At 50.1% G+C, this 19,954-nt stretch overlaps 1 protein-coding gene across 2 annotated transcripts in view; it reads left to right on the top strand.

Moving 5' to 3' along the window:
• IKBKB (inhibitor of nuclear factor kappa B kinase subunit beta) overlaps positions 1-19,954 on the top strand; it is a 59,515-nt gene that overhangs the window by 16,272 nt on the left and 23,289 nt on the right. For both annotated transcript variants that reach the window (XM_075556609.1, XM_075556608.1), the window contains exons 3-8: positions 270-364; positions 1,312-1,429; positions 4,884-4,953; positions 13,542-13,630; positions 16,347-16,436; positions 18,464-18,588. In XM_075556609.1, coding sequence (XP_075412724.1) covers positions 270-364; positions 1,312-1,429; positions 4,884-4,953; positions 13,542-13,630; positions 16,347-16,436; positions 18,464-18,588 — 587 coding nt within the window. The remainder of the gene's footprint in view (positions 1-269; positions 365-1,311; positions 1,430-4,883; positions 4,954-13,541; positions 13,631-16,346; positions 16,437-18,463; positions 18,589-19,954) is intronic.

Raw genomic sequence — 19,954 nt, 5'->3', positions numbered from 1 at the left:
AGGTAGGGACTGAGCAAGGCCATAAAGGGTTCGGAAGACTGGCTGGCACTGATGGAGAAGGGCAGGTGCAGAGTTAGAGGAGATGAGTCTGAGCCAATGGCAGATCCTGGAGGATTACTCTTAGAGGTATGTGCCAGTCTGAGAGCTGGCAGAGGCAATTGCATTATATGCCCTGGGCCCTGGGTTCACCTTCAGGACGCAGTTTCTGATGGAAGGCCCTGTCTTTTTGACCCTTAATTGTGCTGGGCCTGGCCATGCTCTCTCTGCAGGAAACAGGTGAGCAGATTGCTATCAAGCAGTGCCGACAGGAGCTCAGCCCCCGGAACCGGGAGCGGTGGTGCCTGGAAATCCAGATCATGCGAAGGTGAGGGCCTGAGTGCACAGAGCTGGGGTGCTGGAGCCACGCCAGGGAGCTGCAGGGGTGGAGGGCCGGCGGAAGGGCTCTGAAATCTGCAGGGGACCCTGGCAGACTGTCCAAACCGAAAAGAAACTGGCCTGCTTTCTCTAGGAGGTGCCTTCTTGTACCCAGGCCACAATGAAAATCTTTAAAGCCGAGCACCGGGCCTCATGGAGGGCTTTTGGCCAACTTCATTGGTGAAACTAAGTCATCCCATGTAGGCGCCAGGATGGCCTTTTCTCTGCCAGCAAAAATCCTCTTTTCCCCTCTATTTCCAATCCCAAGGTGGTATATGACTCTGCACTGCTGTCAACCTCTAGCTGACACTTAGCCCTCCAGGGAGGAGGCAGGGTCTGTCCGTCTGCTAGATGGATGCCGTCCTCCCCGCTAGTCAGGCGTGCCGGTAAGCACTGCTGTTGACCTCATAAAAAAGAGGGGGTGCCGCAGAAGCGTGTGCTGCCCACGCACACACTTCATCGTCTTTGTTGTCCTCCTCATCGTCCCGGTCCCCCTCATCCACATCCGCATGGCCCTCTGAGATCGGAGTCTCTCTGCTGTCTCAGCTTTCAGAAGCAGTGCTGACATACGTACGACGAGGGGTTTGACTGGGGGACTCTAAAGAAATCACACTCCCCAAGCTGCACATGACTCCCTCGCACCAGATCATTCCATCATCTATTACGTCATTACGCCCATCACCCACAGTGCCCTGGAGGCCCTGTGATCCCGTGGGGCTCCAAGCAGAGCTGGGGGAGTGCTGAGGGCTGGCCTGAGAGCATGGGTTACTCTGCTCGGTTACTCAGTGTCTCCCTTGGGACTTCTGCTGTAAGGGGGACTGGGCTAAGGACATGGGGGGGGGGGGTGCAGGAGGCTAAGCCCAGGGTCTGTCCTCACTGGTCTCTGCTCCTTCCTAGGCTGAACCACCCCAATGTGGTGGCTGCCCGGGATGTCCCCGAGGGCATGCAGAACTTGGCCCCCAACGACTTGCCCCTGCTTGCCATGGAGTACTGCCAAGGAGGCGATCTCCGGAAGGTGAGGCTTCGGGTGGCAGGGATGCACACACACCCCCACACCCCACGCCAGCCCCTGAGGACAGGGCCCAGGGGTGAACAGCCTATGGCCTTTCACCATTCTCCTCTTTGGGTCCCCAGGAAGCTAAAGAACCACAGGGGCCGGAATGGTTCAGGTGTCTCCCGGTCAGGCTCCCATGGTCCATCCCCAGCTCAGGGTGATATGCACTTGTGAATCAGTGGCGGTGACGTCAACCTGGGGAAGGGCGAGCTGTACATTCTGCCCGGCGATGACTAAAGCGACAAGGACAGCATGATCCGAGGCCTTGACGGAGGAGTGAGACAGGGAAAAGTTCCAAAACAAACCTGCATTGCCCTCAGCTTCCGTGCCTGCCACCACTGCCCTTATTAGGAGGCTCTTCCTTCCCGCCGAGGCCGGCCGTGCCGCACACACCGTCCGTCCCGGAGCGCAGCAGGAAGGGCGCTGACTGAGCACTCAGAGGGCCGGGCTCGGGGGCCACCCCTGACTCACCTTCTGGGTGCCAGCTTCTCCTTTCCCGGCGCCTGGCTAGGCTGGACACTTCTCGGTGTGCGTTGCTGCCTGCTGGTCTTAGGACAGACGACGCTGGGCGTCTGCCTGCCAGGTGCTCTCTCAGACAGGACTACAGCACCTGCTTGCACACACTACCTCGATCGACTGTCAGCCACCCTGTGAGGTTGGTAAGACAGGCAGGGCTCCCAATCCGGCCGCCCCAGAGAAGGCAGTGAGTCATAATTAACTCCCAGACTGCGGGCCACCTGTACCATCTGGGAAATGGAATCGTGCCACAGAGCCTTTTGAGAAATGAGACGCGTTCTCTTTGTACTAAAACAAGAGGACTCTCTGAGGAGGAGGGACCTCCCCCAGGTGGTGCAGTTACTGGGCTGCTAACCGAAGCGTGGCAGATTGTGTCTACCTGCGTGTGCCTGGGGGGGAAAGCTCTGGTGGTTGGCTTTTAAAAACAAAGCATCCACAACCACCACAAGCAGCCATTCAAAAGAGTCTGGAGCCCCCTCCAGATTTCTTACTCCGCAGATGGAAACGGTGGTCCAGTGGCTCCAAGAGAAGGAAAAGTAAAACTGAAGTCGAATGGGGGCTTTTCGTGACCTCCACGTTCATTTCAAACATCAAAACAAACAGACAAGAAAAATAAGTCTGGAGCATGGTTGTCCAGCACGAATGGGTGGGTGTCCCCGGGGTTGGAGCGGGCTGACCCCCAGCTTGCTCTGTTGACGCAGGTCTCACTCCACCGTTAGCTCTCAAAGAAGGTGTACGGTACTGGGGAGCACGATGCCCAGGCGGCCAGTTCAGCTTTACAGGGCAGTTTTCCCAGAGCAGCGTCATAAGCTTTTGTCTCCCGAAAAGGACGCTCTCTCAAGGTGGCCCCCACTTGAGTGGCTAGCCCCTCCCGAGCAGGAAGGGAGGGGTGCAGTGGCCCAGCAGGATGTGCACCCAGACTGCGGCACGGCCTCCATCAGGGGACTGATAACGCATGAGAAATGGAGACCCTGACAGCGCTTGGATTTCCCTCTGTATTTTCCTAACCTTTGCCAATCATTGGATTACTAACTGCCGCTATGTACAAAGACAAGGCCATGTTTTTGCAATTGATTGGGACTGAGCAGCGTGGGTAGTAAGTGGGTGGTGGCCAGGTCATGGAGGGCTGCCAAGCTGGGCAGAGGATTTCCCCCGATCCCCTGGGAGCAAAGAGCCCATGAGCCAGGAGAGATGCAAACCCCTGTGGTTTGGATTGTAGAATGATTTGGGGCAGGGAAGGGAGGCTGGTGGGGGGTGGGGTGGGAGGGTATAAGAAGCAAGTCTACCCTGCAGGGAGCTGTGCCCCTCAAGGGCTGCAGGGACGGGTGTCACTGGGCTCCTGCCCAGAGCTCTTAGATCTGTTGTTCTCCAGATAAGACCTTGTCATCCTCTGCTTTAAGAGGAAACCCATACTCACACGCAGACCTGCCCACTCCTTGCAGGAAAGATGGGGCTTTCTTCTCCCATAAACAGTCACCATCTCAGAAACTCCCAGGGAGAAGCCTGCCCCACCCTCTGCGATTGCTATGAGTCAGCATCGACTGGAGGGTTAGGAGAGAGACGGACAGCCAGCATGTTCCAGCCCCCACCAAACTCCCCCCCATGGAGTCGAGCCACCCTCTATGTGAGCCAATATACAAGGCAGCATTGCTGTAAAGAGTTTAGACGTACAGGCGTGCCCTGTGGGCAAGACCCTCCTTAGCATCCCTGGGAATACCTGTCAAGTAGTGGCTACCAGCCTCAGCAGACAAGTTATTTCCCTCCTTGGAGGCACTTCCGGCCAGAGGTTGAACTCCTGGCAAGGTGAGAGAGCCAGTCAGGCAAGGCATAGGGGTTCAGTGTTTGGGTGGAGCATCAGCTGGACTTGGCTTCAGACTGCAGCCCTGCCCTCTGAGAGCCTGGGTGCCGAGTCTTCTCGCCTGCGCAACGGGAAGTCCAACAGTGCCTACCTTGGGTGGCGGTGCCAAGGCTTAAATGAGAAAGTGCATGTGAAGCAGTGGCGCTTGGCTCGTAGCAAGTGTGCATTAGATTTGTAGCTCTGTGTTGCCCTGGTAGCGTAGTGGATTGCTCCTTAGGCTGTTAACTGCAGGGCCAGCAGTTTGAAATCACTAGCGGCTCCTCAGGAGAAGACAAGGCTTTCTACTCCCATAGAGAGAGGGTTGTCGCTCAGCGGAAGCTCACAGGGGCAGTTCTGCCCTGCCCAACAGGGTTGCCATGAGTCAGCATCCACCCGATGGCAGTGGGGCTTTGTTATCATTACCCCCAAGTGCCCAGGCAACCCAAAGAAAGTGTCCAGAGGGTGCTACTCCGTGACTGTCTTCCATCCTCACCTGCGGTGGGAACTGGGAACGGGGATCACGGGGGCTATGTTTGGACTCTAGCCTGCCTTCTCCAGAAGTACAGCAACGTGTGAGACTTGAAAATTCCGGAGCTCAGAATGACTCAGCTGCGTCCCGCACAGACGGGCAGTATGAGGGAGCGCCTCTGAGGTGCCCGCTTACCACTTCCTCCTCCTCTGCCCGGAGAGTCTTACCTGACTGCCCAGACCCTGACCTGGCTCGGCTCTGCAGCACTTAGAGGATCAGGGAAACGGATATCAGAGGTCACAGAGGCACTTCACCAGGGCCTTTAAAAAAAAATCTTTAAGATTGTTGGAGTACCTTGAAAGTTTGGGACTGTCGCAAACTGTAGCAATGTAGTTTACTGTTGTTATATTAAGACTATTACCTATGCTACACCATGCTTCAAGACACAATTTCATTTATTTGTAATTAGCAATAAATATTTCACAATTAAAAAAAAAGAAAGTTTGGGCTCTAAGGTTTAAAAGAAAGCACTGGGTGGACTGACTGCTGGGCTGTGTTTCTCACTCTGCTTCTTCCTTCCAATTTCTTGGCAGTACCTGAACCAGTTTGAGAACTGCTGCGGCCTGCGGGAAGGAGCCATCCATACCTTGCTTAGCGACATCGGTAAACTCCCCAGGACCCCTAGAGCCCATACAGCCATGTTTCATTGCTCTGGTCATGACAGAGGGTGGTGGGGTGTGTGTTGGCGGGGATGGGGTGGGGAGGTGTCAGCAAGAGGTCAGCCAGGCAGACGCTGAACTCAAATAGATTTCCCTTCCTTCCTTCCTTCCTTCCTAAGGCATGACGTGTATATAGAATCACAGGTTTCCTTTTCCATTAAAAAACTCCACTCCCTACTTTCCTGGAATGGACAGTGATGGAATAGGTTGTCATCCAAATGTATTTCTTCCCTTAGCATTGAATGTTTCCATCCCCAGCGCGGCAGTTCTTGTGCGCAGACGCGCTGCCTCTGGGCGGGTCCCTGGGCCCACTCTGAAACCAGAGTGACTCTGGGGTGGAGAGGCCTCTCAGCCTGCAGAGATGGGAGAGGGTCTCTCAGGCCCTGGGCATCTCGTGTGGTGGATCCAGGAGTGACCATTGGCAGTGACGCCAGCTTAGGGGTACACATCAGAGGTCACAGTGGGGCTTCACCAGGGTCTTTAAAAAAAAGTCTTTAAGATTGTTGGAACACCTTGAAAGTTTGAGATCAAAGGTTTAAAGTTTTTCCCCCCTAAGTTTACCTCCCAGGATGGGGATATGATGTGATCTCCATTCCTTCTCCATCTCAACTCATTAAAGTGGTTTTTTTATTTTCTATTGTCTACTTTTCCTCCTCCCCCCCCCCCCCCCCCCGCCAAATGTCAAACATACAGAAAAGTTGACAACGGAAATGCAAGGACATCTGCCTGGATTAGGTTAACTTTTGCCCCATTTGTCATGCTGGGTTCTTTAACCCTTTGCTTTAGGCCTAGCTGGCCTTCTCCTCGCTGCCTTGCTAACGGGGTCCTGTCCCTTACCTTTGCTGTGCTACAGTTGATAGAAGGCAGGTAAGAAAGAAGTAAAAGAAATCATTCACGAAATCACATATTGAAGGTTTGGATCCAGAGAACCTAACATGAAAGAGTCCCGTCCTACTCTAAATCCTGTGTCTCTGCCCCTTCCGGATGGAGCGCCCAGCTTTCTCTGTAGGAGCGTCTCTCTGCTCACTGCCCGCCCTGTGGGTGAGCCCTCTGCCTCCCCAGAGGAACTAGTCCACAGTTGCTCACGGGTTCCACCTGTTTTCTCCATAGCTTGCTGTAAGTCCAGCCTTCCTCGTTTGGCTCGGACATTGGGTTGATCCTGTCCCCTTCCCCAGTGGCTCTCCTGTGAGTGGGTCAGAAAGCCGATCAGTGGACGGGGGGATTCTGCTTCTTTTCCTCTGGGCGGCACCTTTGGCATGTCTTTGGCTAGAGCTTCTCCCAAGTGTTTGGCTTTAATGCTATTTTCTCAAGTGTTTTTCTTTCATTTATTAGATTGTGTGTTGGTTCAGCAAATAGTTTCTTAAGAACGTCTTTAAATAATTGTCTCAAGTATGCATTAATGTGTACTTCCTCTTGTAACTTTTTACTTCCTCAAGTGGTTTCCCACGGATCTTAGAACCTTCTACTCATTGCACAGTCTGTTGAGTCCACTTGGCTTGTGTGGTCACTTCCATAATTGTTCAAATTTGTGTGTGTGTAAATCACCAGTAAATCAGAGTAAGATAAGATCTCAAATGTTGTTCAGGTTATCCTTCTATAGAAGATTAAGTATTACATTTCTTTAAGTCACTGATTCCCTATTTTCCCAAGCAGCTTGAAAGAGTCTGATGATCTACTTCTGAAAAATCAATCATTGAAAATCAGAGCCCCAAAGTCCGTTTGCAGGAGTGGGTACGCATTGGGCTGCAAACCCCAAGGTCAGCAATTCGAAATCAACTAGCTGCTCCATGGGAGAAGGATGAAGGTTTCTACTCCTATTGAGTTACAGTATCAGAAGCCCACATGGGGCAGTTTCTATTCTGCCCTATAGGATTGTTATGAGTCAAAATTGACTGGAAAGCAAGGCGTTTGGAGTTCAGTTTACGTGAATCCAGTACCCACTGAATCTCCAATGTACATAGACTAGGACTGTCAACAGCCTTGATAGCAGACACAGAGCCTTGTAACATGGATTTTAGCAACTCTATTTAGGCTGGAATCTAACACCTTTTCATTTGTTCTCCCTCGGGACCTATTGTGAATTCATTCTAAAATTGTTACATTTTCTGCTTTCTGTAGATGGGGGTTTTCTTTGGTCTCCTATTGTCTTTGGTGCAGGGTCCTTGCTGGTTGTTTATCCTTGTTTTGTATGTTTTCCTGTCTAGGAAAACAAGGATGGGTCTATGTATGAAAACAGTAGCTGGATTAATGGTTGCCTGGGGGCAGAGAAAGGAGCCCTGACGGCCTGGTGGTTGCTCGCTGGGCTGCAATCCAAAAGGTCAGCAGTTTGAAACCACCAGCTGCTCCGAGGGAGAAAGATGGGCCTTCCTACTCCCGCAAACAGTTACAGTCTCGCAAACTTTACCCTGTCCTGAAGAATCACATTGACTCAATGGCTGTGAGTTGGGTTTTTGGTTTGGGGGCACAGAAGTGTGTGTAGCGGCTGGAACGGGGAGTCAGCCTCAGTGGGTATAAGAAGGAAGAAAGATTTCCAAAGTTCATTGTGGCGATGATCGCACAACCCTGAACTATTGAATTGTATGATATGTTAATTATCGCTCAACAAATTAAAAATAATAGTGAAAGAAAGAAATCCTGACCTAGCACGGTCTTGCCATGACACATGCAGTGTCACTGTGAGTTGGAATTGGCTCATAGGCAACAAATGCATTTGGTGTAGTACTCAGAAAAAACAGACACGAAATCCACCGTAATCAGTTGATTCCAACTCATAGAAACCCTATAGAATAAAACTGCCACATAGGGTTTGCAAAGCTATGAATCTTTACAAAGCAATTGCCATATCTTTCTCCCGAGGAGTGGGCTTAGGCTTTCAAACCATTGCCTTCTGGATTAGCAGCCAAGTGCTTAACCATTGTATCACCAGGCTTCCTTTCAATGGGAATAGTGCACTGGGATTAAGGTACTTTCATCATCTGTGGAAGTGGCTTGTGGGCACTGTCAAGTAGACGTTAGGCTGCTGATGCAAGGTCTGCTGTTCAAGCCCACCAGCTGCTGCTTTGGAGAAAGATGAGGCTGTTAGCTTCCATAAAGACTGACAGCCTTAGAAACTATTTGGGTTCCTCAAGCTGTAAATCTTGATATAGTGTATAAGGTTTCTACAAGTCAGAGTTAGCTCATTGGCAGTAGGTTTAGTTTGGGGTTAGTCTGTTCTGTATCTCTACGTTGAGTTCTCTAGAGAAGCAAAACTAGTGGCACTTTTTATGTGTGTGTAAACAGAGAGCTTTACATTACAGAAGGGCTCACACAGCTGTAGAAGCAGGCAAGTCCAGTCCAGTTCAAGTCTGTGAGTCAGATGGTAAACTGAAGGCTTCTCCTGACTCAATGTAGCTGCCGCAGTTGATGACCAGGAAGCAGGGAAACCCCAGGCTGGTAGATGCAAAGTTGAATGAATCCAAGGTTGGCAAGAAGCTGATGGCTCCTGGGACCTGCAGACAATATGGCAGGAGAACAATGAACCAGGTACAGGATCCAAATCCAGCAGCAGTAAAACTTCCCCAGAGTCTGCTTTAAAGAAAAGGAGCAGGCCACACCCTCAAATAATCTTTCTTCCATTTTCCTTAAGCCCGCATACCTAACCAAGAGAGCTGCACCCTACCATAGCTGCTGGCCACTCTCAGGGTTGATTACATCGTGTTAGATCCCATTGTGGGGGATTAGTGCCAAACTACTGAACCAGCCAAGTTGACACAAAACTTAACCACCATAGCATCGTGTATAGCATCTGCTCAATAAATACTTGTCAAATGAACGAATTAAACCCCATAGGAAATTAAAAGAAGTAAAGACTTATTTTCAAAAGCCAGATATCCATATATAATTAGCCTTTCCAGGTTCAAATACCAGCTCTTCCTGTTTTTGTTCATTGTGACCTTGTGTACATTACTTTTCAGAGCACGAGTTTTCTTATTTATTGAGATGAGTCAACTAATATGGCCTTCCTAGCCATAAACCCAGGTGTGATGTATTATAAATTCTGGCCTCTGTGCTTGTGGCTATGATCCTGTTTTTGAGGGAGTTGGTGCTGCCTTGCAGCCATCCTATAGAACGAAGCGGGTGTCTGAGACCGTACATCTGTATAGGAGCAGAACCCAAACCAAACTCACTGCCTGCCATCAAATGGATTCTGACTCATAGGGACCTTGAGGACTTCCTGGTAGGGGGTTGTGTGTTGGGCTGTGTGTTAGTCCGGGTTGACTCGAGAAACAAATCCAGAGACACTCATGTATATAAGAAAGAACTTTATAGAGATAGTAATTTTATATTAAGAAAACAGCTCAGTCAGATCAAGTCCATAAGTCTGATATTAGCCTATTTGTCTAATACCAGTCTATAAATTCCTCTTTAGACTCACGCAACACACCAAATGCAGGAAGATCATAGGCCAGTGGGTGCAAAGTCTTGTGGATCCAGTGGCAGTGGAAGCATCTCAGCACTGGCATTGTGGCTCCTCTAGCTCCAGGGCTTTGGCTCCATCAGCGTAGCTCCATGTGACTTGTCAGCAAGAAGATGGAGCAGAGAGTGTGCCTGGCCTCCAGTAAGCTATTTATCTCCATAGTGCCTCCAAATGAGGTCATCAAGCTGCGATCTGATTGACAGTCTAAATCTACTCCTTCGCTCTTAATAGTCTCAAAATGACCCCAGATTATGTAACTACTACAGGCTGCTAACCAAAAAGTCAGCAGTTTGACGCCAGCAGCTGCTCTGAGAGAGAAAGGCAAGCTTTCTACCTCCCCTAGAGGTTCTAACTGTGGAAACCCACAGGGCAGTCCTGTCTCATCCTTTAGGGCTGGAATGGACTCGATGGCTGTGAGTTTGGTCTGGCTCTACTCCCCTCCTGTGGAAGCTTTTCAATGCCATAGTACAGTTCTACTTTGTCCTAGAGCAGCGGTTCTCAACCTGTGGGTCACGACCCCTTCACAGGGGACTCCCAATTCATAACGGTAGCAAAATTACAGTGATGAAGTAGCAACAAAAATAATCTTATGGTTGGGAGTCACCGCATGAGGAACTGTATTAAAGGGTCACAGCATGAGGAAGGTTGAGAACCCCTATCCTATAGAATTGCTATAAGTTGAGATCTACTTGATGGCAATGAGTGGGTTGGTTTTTTTTTTTTTAAGATTTCTTCTATGCTAATGGATGGGATTAAGTCTCTACTTTAGTAGCGGGTGTAAACCAAGCCATTTCCCTTTGTCTCCTTGGGGTATGGTCTGCTAAGAACCCTTTTGAGATCTCTCACTGAAGTGGTAGAGGCTGAGGCCAAAGTACTGAGACCAGGGGAGAGAGCAAAGGAGCCAGGCCAAGACCAGAAGCTGAGACAAGGGGACCATGAAACAGAACAGAGGAGCAGCACTGAGACTGTGAGGCTGTGAGGCTGAGCAGCAGGCTGGCTTCCTGGCCCACAGAGGCAGAGGCCAAGGGATCACATGGCCAAGAAGCTGAGGTCAAGAAGAGAGGGAGTTGGCTGCTGGCTGAGAAGAAGTGTGGACCAGTGACTGTATCTTCAATATTTTCTGATCCTGACTTATAGTTAAACCTGTTAACTTCCTTAATAAACTTCCATAATTGTACATATTGCATGTATGAGTTCTGTGTTGCCCATGCAATGAATTATATAATCTAGCAGAGAAGTGGAGGGCCGTGGGATGAAGGGCTGGTGTCTCAGTAGGTACAGAAGGCTGGAGCATGGAGGCATGTGTGACCTCTGCCTCTCGGCAGCAGGAAGGCCAAAGGGTCAGATCTGGCCCCTCCAGGCTATTTTTTTTAAACATTTATAAAATGGGAGCATTATTTACCAAATTAGCATTCTTTTGGAGGATGAAATGATCTATATAAATCATAGATTTCCAAATTTACTTGGCCTACTGTCTCCTTTTCATAAAAAAAAAAAATTCAGCACCCCTCTGGCATTTAAAAGCTTTTGTACTACAGTCTAGAACCCAGGATAAAGTGTAGGTATCTGCATCTGCCACCCTCTTGAACCATTCAGGACCCCACTTCACCCCAGTGGGTGGGACTGCCTACTTCAGCAAACAGTGATATAAAAAGATGACATGCATAACGTTTATAGCATAATTTTCTGCTCCTAGCATAATTCCATCCTCAAATGCTAGTTCCTCTCATTTTCTTCCTTCTCTGGATTTGGCCAAAGTATTGGGAAGCTTTATGTTTTCCCAGAAGAACTCCTCAATCTTTTGGATAAGTCCCGTCATCCTATTTTGGCCTCTGTCCTGGTGCTGGGCACCGGCGGACAGAAGATTCGTCTTGGGTTCTCTTCATGGAAATGGTTAACGTGCCTCAGACAACCTTCCCGTCTCTGGCGCCTTTGGGCTCTGTGGATGCAGTTGGGGTTGCTGATAAGCCTGGGTTTGGCTTTCATTCCCATTTCTGACTTGTATACAAAATTCAACCCATTTGTTTCTTCTCTGAGGATCTCGTGACCAAGGTCGGCCCAGAGCTCTCCTTGAAGTCTACCTACCATAATTCTTTTGTGTTCTGGAACATTTCCTGAGCCTGTTCTGTTCTAGTGTGTGCCCAGTGCTGACCCTCCTTTTGCTTTGTGTGGCTCGCCACTGCTGTTCCCTGCCGGGCTGACAAAGCCACACCCTGGGCAGCTGGGTGCAGCTTTTGCTGCCGCCTCGACTGCATCTCACCTGCTCGCCCTGCCCCTTCTGTGCCCCCTCCTCCCAGAGACACCCACACTTCAGAGCAGGAGTGTTCCAGCAAAGTGTAAATCGCCCAAGAACATATTGCGGAGTTGTTAGGTGCCTGAGTCCGTTCTGACTGTTAGCAACACCGCGTAACCGAATAAAACACTGCCCAGCCTGCACCATCCTCACAACTGAGCCTGTGTCTGAGCCGGTGCTGCAGCCACGGGCTCAGTCCATCTCGTTGAGGGGGCTTCCTCTTGTTTGTTTGTTTGTTGCTGACCCTCCTCTTTCCCAAGCATGTTGTTGTCCTCCAGGGACTCTTCCCTCTTGATAACAATAAGTGAGAACAGAATCTTGGCATCTTTGCTGCTCGGCACTTGAGCTACTTAATGTCCCTCATCAACGTGATCGTTGCAAATGCATCAGCCTCCCTTTAGTCTTTCTTGCCCATCAACCAGCTCCCACGCACCAGAAGCAATGGAAAATGCCAAGACTTGAGTCAGCCACAACTTAGTCCTCAAAAGGACATCTTTGCTCTTGGACATTTTCAAGAGGCCCTGCACAGCAGAGTTTCCCAGTAGCATAGATCATTTGACTTGACTGCTGCTTCCATGAGCCTTGATTGCGGATCCAAATAAAATGAAATCAATGACAGCTTTTCTGTGCTTTTCATGATGTTGTTTATGGGGCCAGTTGTGAAGAATGTTTCCCCCCTTTCTGTTGAGGTGTAATCCCAAGGCGGTCGTCTTTGAGATCTTCATCAGTAGGCGCTTCCCGTCCTCTTTCAACAACAAGGTCGTAGCACCTGCAGATGGCAGGTTGTTACCGAGCCTTTGTCTCATCCTGATGCTGCGTTTCCTCATGAAGAAGCCTCTCAGACTGCGTGCTCAACATGCAGACGATTCATGATATTGCAGACAGAGCGTGCCAGAGAGAACGAGCCTGTTGTATCGCATGGCTTCAGAGGGGCGCTGTGTTCCTCCTCCTCTGACACAGAAAGAATGGGCCCAGCCATGTGTGTATTCTAGAGTGCAACAGACCTGGCCACAGTACTTTCGCAGTACAGGGCGGTACTTCCTGTTCCTTTCAGCAGTGGAAGGAGCAGCCTGTATTTCTTCTCAGCTAGAATTCATTGCAGTCCAAGAGGTGAAAGGCATCTTAAGGTTGCTTTAATTAGCATTTGTTCCGACTGCTCTGCCAGGCGCCCTAGGGGCATGACCCTGAAGTGCTTGGCTACTAACCCAAAGCTTGGGGGCTTGATCTCCCCAGTGGCTCCACGGTGGAAAGCTGAGGCTTCTGCAGATACTCACAGACCTGGAAACCCCTCGGGAGTTGTTCTACTCTGTCCCTTAGTGTTGCTGTGGGTGTGACTTGCCTGGCAGACAATTTAGCAGTTCCCCAAAGTGGGTGCTGCCGCCCTCCGAGGGCGAGGGCGCAGAACAATCCAGGACACTGGATCCTGCAGGGTGTGTCGCAAAGGTTTTCATTGGCACTGAGTAATTGTTGTATCTAATGGGACACGCACGCGTGTGGGCACACGCATACACTCTCCCAACTATCCAGTCAATGCTGACTCATCTCAACCCTATCGGACAGGACAGAACTGCCCTACCTATGAGTTTCCAAGACCATATAACCCTTTAGGAGACTAGAGAGCCCTGTCTTTCTCCCTTGGAGCGGCAGGTGGTTTCAAACTGCTGGCCTTTTGGTTAGCAGTCTAAGTCACAACCACTATGCCTCCCAGGTAGGAGAGTCTTTTGCAGGTTAGGAGAGTCTTGTTTGGGCTTACTCAAATGTCCTCTCTTCTCCATTCTCTCAGCCTCGGCGCTTCGATACCTTCATGAAAACAGGATCATCCACCGGGATCTAAAGCCGGAGAACATCGTCCTGCAGCAGGGGGAGCAGAGGGTGAGCCCCCCACCACATGAGGCAGGCCCGCGCTCCGTGGGCCTCTGCGCCACTTGCCTTTCCTTCAGTGCCGCTTTGATGCTCTGATTAAGTGCTTTTGGACTTTGAACAGGATCCAGTAGAAAGTTCACCCTTGCAGACAGAGGCAAATTTGAATGAATTACATTGTTCGTTGCCCAAGTTGCAGGAATCTGATAAGGAAAATGTTTGTCTTCTTACCTCCTCCACCAACCCCACCCCACCTCTGGGACCAGCACTTCTTGGAAGCGAACTTTCTGTTTTCCATTTGTTCAGCACCTCAACTTTTTATTTTTTTAATAGACTATTTTTTCCCCAGCACAGCAGTTGTAGGTTTACAGAAAGTACACAGTGTTCCTGCAGTACCTCCCCTCCATTCCTCCACGTTCCCCTCTATTAATCACGTCTTGTGATGGATGCGGTACGTTTGGTAGATTCTTGTTGACTAAAAGCCGTCGTTCACATGAGGGTTTGCTCTTTGTGCAGTTCTATAGGTTTGGACAAAGCCATGACGTCGTATCTTGTAGAACAGGCTCACTATCTCAACACCCTCTAGAGGGCTCCGTCGGTTCAGCAATCCTTCCTCTCCCGCCCGCCCTCGCCTTCACCGCAGCCCCTGGCAACGATTCGCACTGCTTTTGAGTGTCTCTAGTTTTGCCTTTTCCAAAGGCTTCCCACGACCCCTCCTGTGCCTTAGCAGCCCTCTCCTGTGGCGGGGTGGGAAGCCACCCTGCGCTGGTGCCGGGCCGTTTCCTCAGTCCAGACCCTCAGCTTTTGCTGCAGCATGTCGGCTCTGGATGGGCCGACCGGAGGCATGATGAGCTGGCAGAGTCCACCCGCGAAGTCGCCAGGGCTCTTTGTGAGAGAGGCATCTTCCCTGACCCCGTCCATGGTCCCCTCCAGAGGCATGGGATTCCCCTCTCCATCCAGTTGACACCATGGCCTTCGTCCAGCTGAGGGTGATGAGCACTGCAGGCTCAGCTGAGCAGAGTGTGGTCACTCAGCTCTGTGGTCTCCCAATCCCTTCCAGGGAGCTGCCATCAGTGTGTTCCGGGCCTGGCTGGGACTGTCAGAGCACTCACCAGTTCCAGTTCACCCTCGGTCCTGCCAGGACTTCTACAAGGGGGTACACTCCCAAAATGGAAAAGGCTCCGCTGTGCGGAGCTGCAGGGAGCAGCAAGGAACTTGCTCTGAGTTAGTGCACCCAGGGGTGTCGCCAGGAAGGTTCTCTCAGGTCACAGTGAGTTTTTTAGTAAAAGCAGTTTTGCTCGAACCTCGTTTTTTGTGATGGCCGATTGAAGAGAACAATGTGACTGCGGTTGTGAAATTTTGTTTCCTGTTGAGAAAAAATGCCCCAGACAGTGTTGTGAAGTCGAGCACCGCTTACAAGGACAGCCTTATGGGAAACTCAAGTGCATGAGTGGTTTTCCCCTTCCCAAAAAAAAACAAAACGGTGAAATGTCAATTGATGAGAAACCTCATTCTGGATGTCCTTATACTTCCCGAACAGATGAAAATGTCAGCTGGTAGTGCATTTGGAGTTCGTTCAACGGGTCAGCCTGTTAAACAAGCTTTCCCTTAGAGCAGCAGTTCTCACCTGTGAGTCACGACCCCTTTGGGGGTCAAATGACCCTTTCACAGGGTTTGCCCCATTCATAACAGTAGCAAAATGATAGTTATGAAGTAGCAATGAAAATAATTTTTTTAATAAATCATTTTATTGGGGCTCATACAACTCTTTATCACAATCCATACATACATCAATTGAGTAAAGCACCCTTATACATTCACAACGAAATAATGGTTGGGGGGGTTCAAAAACATGAGGAACTGTATTAAAGGGTTGCGGCATTAGGAAGGTCGAGAACCACTGGTTTATTTAGAGGCTCTGAAAAGATTGCATAACACTGTGCGACAAAGAAGGCCTGATTTGTGGCAGACAGGACTGGTTGTGCCACCACAACAATGCACCTGCTCACGTAGCATCTCAGTGCGCCAGTTTTTTGGCAAAAAACAGCACGCCTCTCTTGCCCCACACACACTTTACTCACCTGCCTGCGCTCTTTGCGACTTCTTTGGTTTCCTTGAATGAAGAGGGACATGAAAGGACAGCAATTTGATGACATAGAAGAGATGAAGGAAAAACGAGGGAGGTGCTGTCAGCCATCCAAACTGATGAGTTTGAAAAATGTTTCCAAGAATGGAATCTCAGATTTGACAAATGTATTGAGTGTAATGGAGAGTACTTTGAAGGTGCTAAGGTTGTTTTGTGAAAAAAATTTAAATACATAGCTTTGTTGGGGTGGAATTCCGGGTGTGGGGGGTTACCCCCTCATAAGATTTGAGATGTTAAAGCATTTACGGTTAAGGGACTGGCCCAGTCTTTTCGTGTTAGACAGTCCAACTTTAGCAATGTTGAGGGCTGACTCACGTCACGGGCTGTTGGTTTTGAACTTCCTCTCAGGCTTGGTGGCAGCTCAAGGGGACACATGTCTAGCGATTCTCATGATGGTTTTCTTTTTCCTTAAATCTACCAGCTTGGCGCTGTTGATGCTCTCACGTAACTGGTGGCTCTGAGGAACGTCAGGTCTGCTGTTACCTAGGGAACTCAAAGGACCCTGTGCTCTAACAGCAAATGATCAGAAGAATGTAGGACAGTGTGTTTTCATAAACCTCAAATGTTTCTTTCTTTCTTCAGTTAATACACAAAATTATTGACCTCGGATATGCCAAGGAGCTGGACCAGGGCAGTCTTTGCACGTCCTTTGTAGGGACCCTGCAGTACCTGGTAAGAAATGGGGTTTGCCTGTGTGCCTGTCAGCTTGCTTCCATGTCTGTGCTCACACAGTTCCACTCTCCCTGCTGCCTAGCGTCTGAGTCTGGCCAGCTTTTTATGATTCCTAGATGCATAGGGCTTGCTGCTTGAAGCCATTACACACCCCCTCACCGCCCCCTCATCCATTTGAGCCTGTGGAACATCATCTCTGACATGAAAAGGGCAGGTGCTCCCTGATGCGATCCCACAACCTCTCTGTGCTTCAGGATTTTACCTGGCAATAAAGGTGTGGATGCGATTTGTCCTGGTCTGAGGAGGCCCCGGTTCTCCTGTGGTGTCTCATGCCCCATGGAAGAGGCTGAGCTCTGAGCTTCCTACTCCTTCTGCACATAATTTAGTTTGGATATTGGGGTTCGCTTAAGGTATTAATCCAGGACATATTGACGGAGTGCAGTGTGTGTGCCAGGCACTGTGTTAGGACTTGGTGACCCAGAGGTAAAGAAGATGAGCGTAGGTGATCCCGGCCTTCAGCAGTTTTCTAGTTTAGCAGTGAGACAGGCGTGACCCCAATAGTTATACAAACAGCTGAGAAGCTACAACAGGGACACGTGCTATCAAGGAAAAGAGCAGGGTGCTGGAAGACTGTATCTTAAGAAGGCCTCCCTCCCCTAGTCTGGAGCCTAAAGGATGAGTAGGTGAAGAAGGGCTGGAGGAGGGGCTGGGTAGAGCGAGTGGGAAAGAGGATATTCTAGGGAAATGGATAGCTCATTGAAAAGCCGGAACATGTAAAACCCGGAGAATAGGAAGAGTCCCTGAGTTAATGTTGGGGAGAGAAAAGCCAGACCAAGCCCACTGCCCTCAAGTTGATTCCAGTTCAGAGCAATAGGATGGCATAGGGGAGAACTGCCTTCTTACATCTCTATGGGAACAGGCAGCCTCGTCTTTCTCCCTCAGAACAACTGGTGGGCTTGAACCATTGCCCTTGCTGGTTAGCCACTCAATGTGTAATCCACTCTGGCACCAGGGTTCCTTTGGGGAGAGATGGGGACAAATTACTCAGAGAAAGAATAAAAGAAAGAGCTCTGTTTCTCCTGTCTGCACACCACCAGCAAGGACAGTGTGCTCCATCAGTGTCTCACCTCTCTCTGGAATATTGGTTTCTGATCCTGTCTGCACACCACCAGCAAGGACAGTGTGCTCCATCAGCGTCTCACCTCTCTCTGGAATGTTGGTTTCTGACACCTGCTGAACTTCCCCTGCTAGCTCAGCACCTGCTCTGCACAGACCACAATGCCGTGTCTGATCATTCCCCCGCTAACTACCCTGTCCTTAACTAGGCGTGGAAACCGACCTGACCACCCCCAAACTTCTTGGGTTTGAACTCCCTCGCCTTTCCCAAAGTGCCAAGTCCTTAGCCAAACCACACACCTGCCTGTCTCCATGCCTTTGCCCCACGAGGGTCATGCCTCGAAGCCCTTCCATCTGAGGGCCTTATAGACGCTATCTATCCTCTGCTATCCCAGCTCTGCTGCAGCGACAGCCTGATTGCAAACAACCTGTCCCCACGTACAAGCACAGGTGACTTGGTTCAGAAGACTGTCTGTAGGCCTATAGCATTAGGCAAATGTGCATTTGGTTTAGATCACCTGGCCTCCTTTCCCTTTGTGGTAATGCAGCATGTCTCATATCTCCTCTCTGTGCACAGTTCGTTTGCAATAAGTGCTTGAAAGTGCTGCCACCTCCCTTTTAGACGAGACATGAAAGCGCAGAGGAGGATGTATGATCTACCTAGTAGCCCCTGGGCCCTGGCTCCGTAGCCTTGCTGCCTGAGTGAATGGGAGTGATGTGAGCAAGGCAGAGAACTACACCCGCTCCCGCTGGTCAATTCCTCCTCCTGGAGTGGACAGGCCAGTGCTGCCAGAAAGGAGCCAGGAGTGTTTTGGGGGCACAATGAGCTGGGCTGGGTGTCCCCCACCCCGGGCAGTGACTGCTCGGCAGGTGGCTCAGCTCCGACGTGTCCCGTCACTGTGCTGGTGCAGGCCCCGGAGCTGCTGGAGCAGCTCAAGTACACGGTGACAGTGGACTACTGGAGCTTCGGCACCCTGGCTTTTGAGTGCATCACGGGCTTCCGGCCTTTCCTCCCCAACTGGCAGCCTGTGCAGTGGTAAGTCAGGGCCGGGATCCGGGGGCGGTAGGGAGGGCCTTCCTCTGTGTAGTTCATCTGTCTTCACCCCTCTGTAGCACAGGCCAGGTCTGAGAAATCGGTGCATTGTCTCCCCTGACAGGAAGGCCCGTTAGGACCCAGGATATTGGCGGGTGGGCAGGCAGGCGGGCAGAGCACCAGAAACCTAGAAAATCGAGCTGTGGTTCAGCATGAAGGTAGATTCTGACACTCAACAGCTCATTTTTTAATAGCAGCCTATATAAATGACCTTTGCTCTATTTCCAGAAGCATTAACAAGTGGGGGACATTACGGCCCTGGTGTTTCAGTGGTTTAGCTCTCTGCCACAGCCCCAAAGTCACAGGTTCAAACCACCAGCCGCTCATGGAGAAAGATGAGGCAGTCCGCTGCCACACGGAGATTCACAGCCTCAGGGGAGACGGCCCGCCACCCGTGTCTGAGGAGCTGGAGGCTGGATTCACAAGGTCTGGTCAGACAAGGACAGCGGTGGCCTCGTCACACGCTGGCCACACAGCCAACCTCTCATTAGATTCCTGGCTGTCTGAGCAACAGTACAAAGTGGTTAACTTCATGAAAGCAAAAGCTTAAGTTTAACTTGATACAATTTAATATGTACAATGTGTATTAGAGTAGATCTCCAAGATCTGTGCCAGCGGAAGTTGCTTTCTTAAATACTAAACAAAGTGCAGCCCCAAAGGGGATACAATGATAACTTTCAAGATGACTCACTATTTGTTAGCTTTGTTGCGGTATCAACTACAAAAGCAACACATTGTTTATTTTATAGAGGCGAATAACTATATCCCAAACGAAACCCACTGCCACCAAGTCAGTCCTGACTCCCCAGTGACCCTGTGCAGGATTTCGGAGGCTGTAACTCTATGGGGGAACATGGCCTCAGTTTCCTCCTGTGAAGTGGCTGGTGGAGTTCAGTAGTCCAACACCTGTCCCCCAGCGCCACCATAGAAATGCATGAGTGAGACCATACCCTCCAACTCAGGCTTCTTTCAGAGTTGTTCCTTGGATGGTGGCCACATATTTCCATTTCAGTGAAGCTATTTTTGCTGGAAACATTTATTTGTTATTTTCAATTCAAAAAAATATTTTTGAGCAGTAAGTTCAGGTGCCTCAAATTTCTAAATCTGTGGAAAATGATATAGTGAAAACTCAAAGCATCCTCTCAGACTCCCAGCTACTGTTTTCTTTGCCTCAAAGGCAACAGGTAGCGTTGAGTTTTGGTCTGCTTCCAACTACGTCTTCGAGATACAAGCGCACGGACATGTATTTGCGCATTCCTTCACTCCAGTGTCCTCTTTCTTACTCACACTCGTGGCGGCAGCACATGCT

Source organism: Tenrec ecaudatus, chromosome 8 (genome assembly GCF_050624435.1).
Source record: "Tenrec ecaudatus isolate mTenEca1 chromosome 8, mTenEca1.hap1, whole genome shotgun sequence".
NCBI lineage: Eukaryota > Metazoa > Chordata > Mammalia > Afrosoricida > Tenrecidae > Tenrec > Tenrec ecaudatus.
This window is presented reverse-complemented; position numbering and strand designations above follow the sequence as displayed.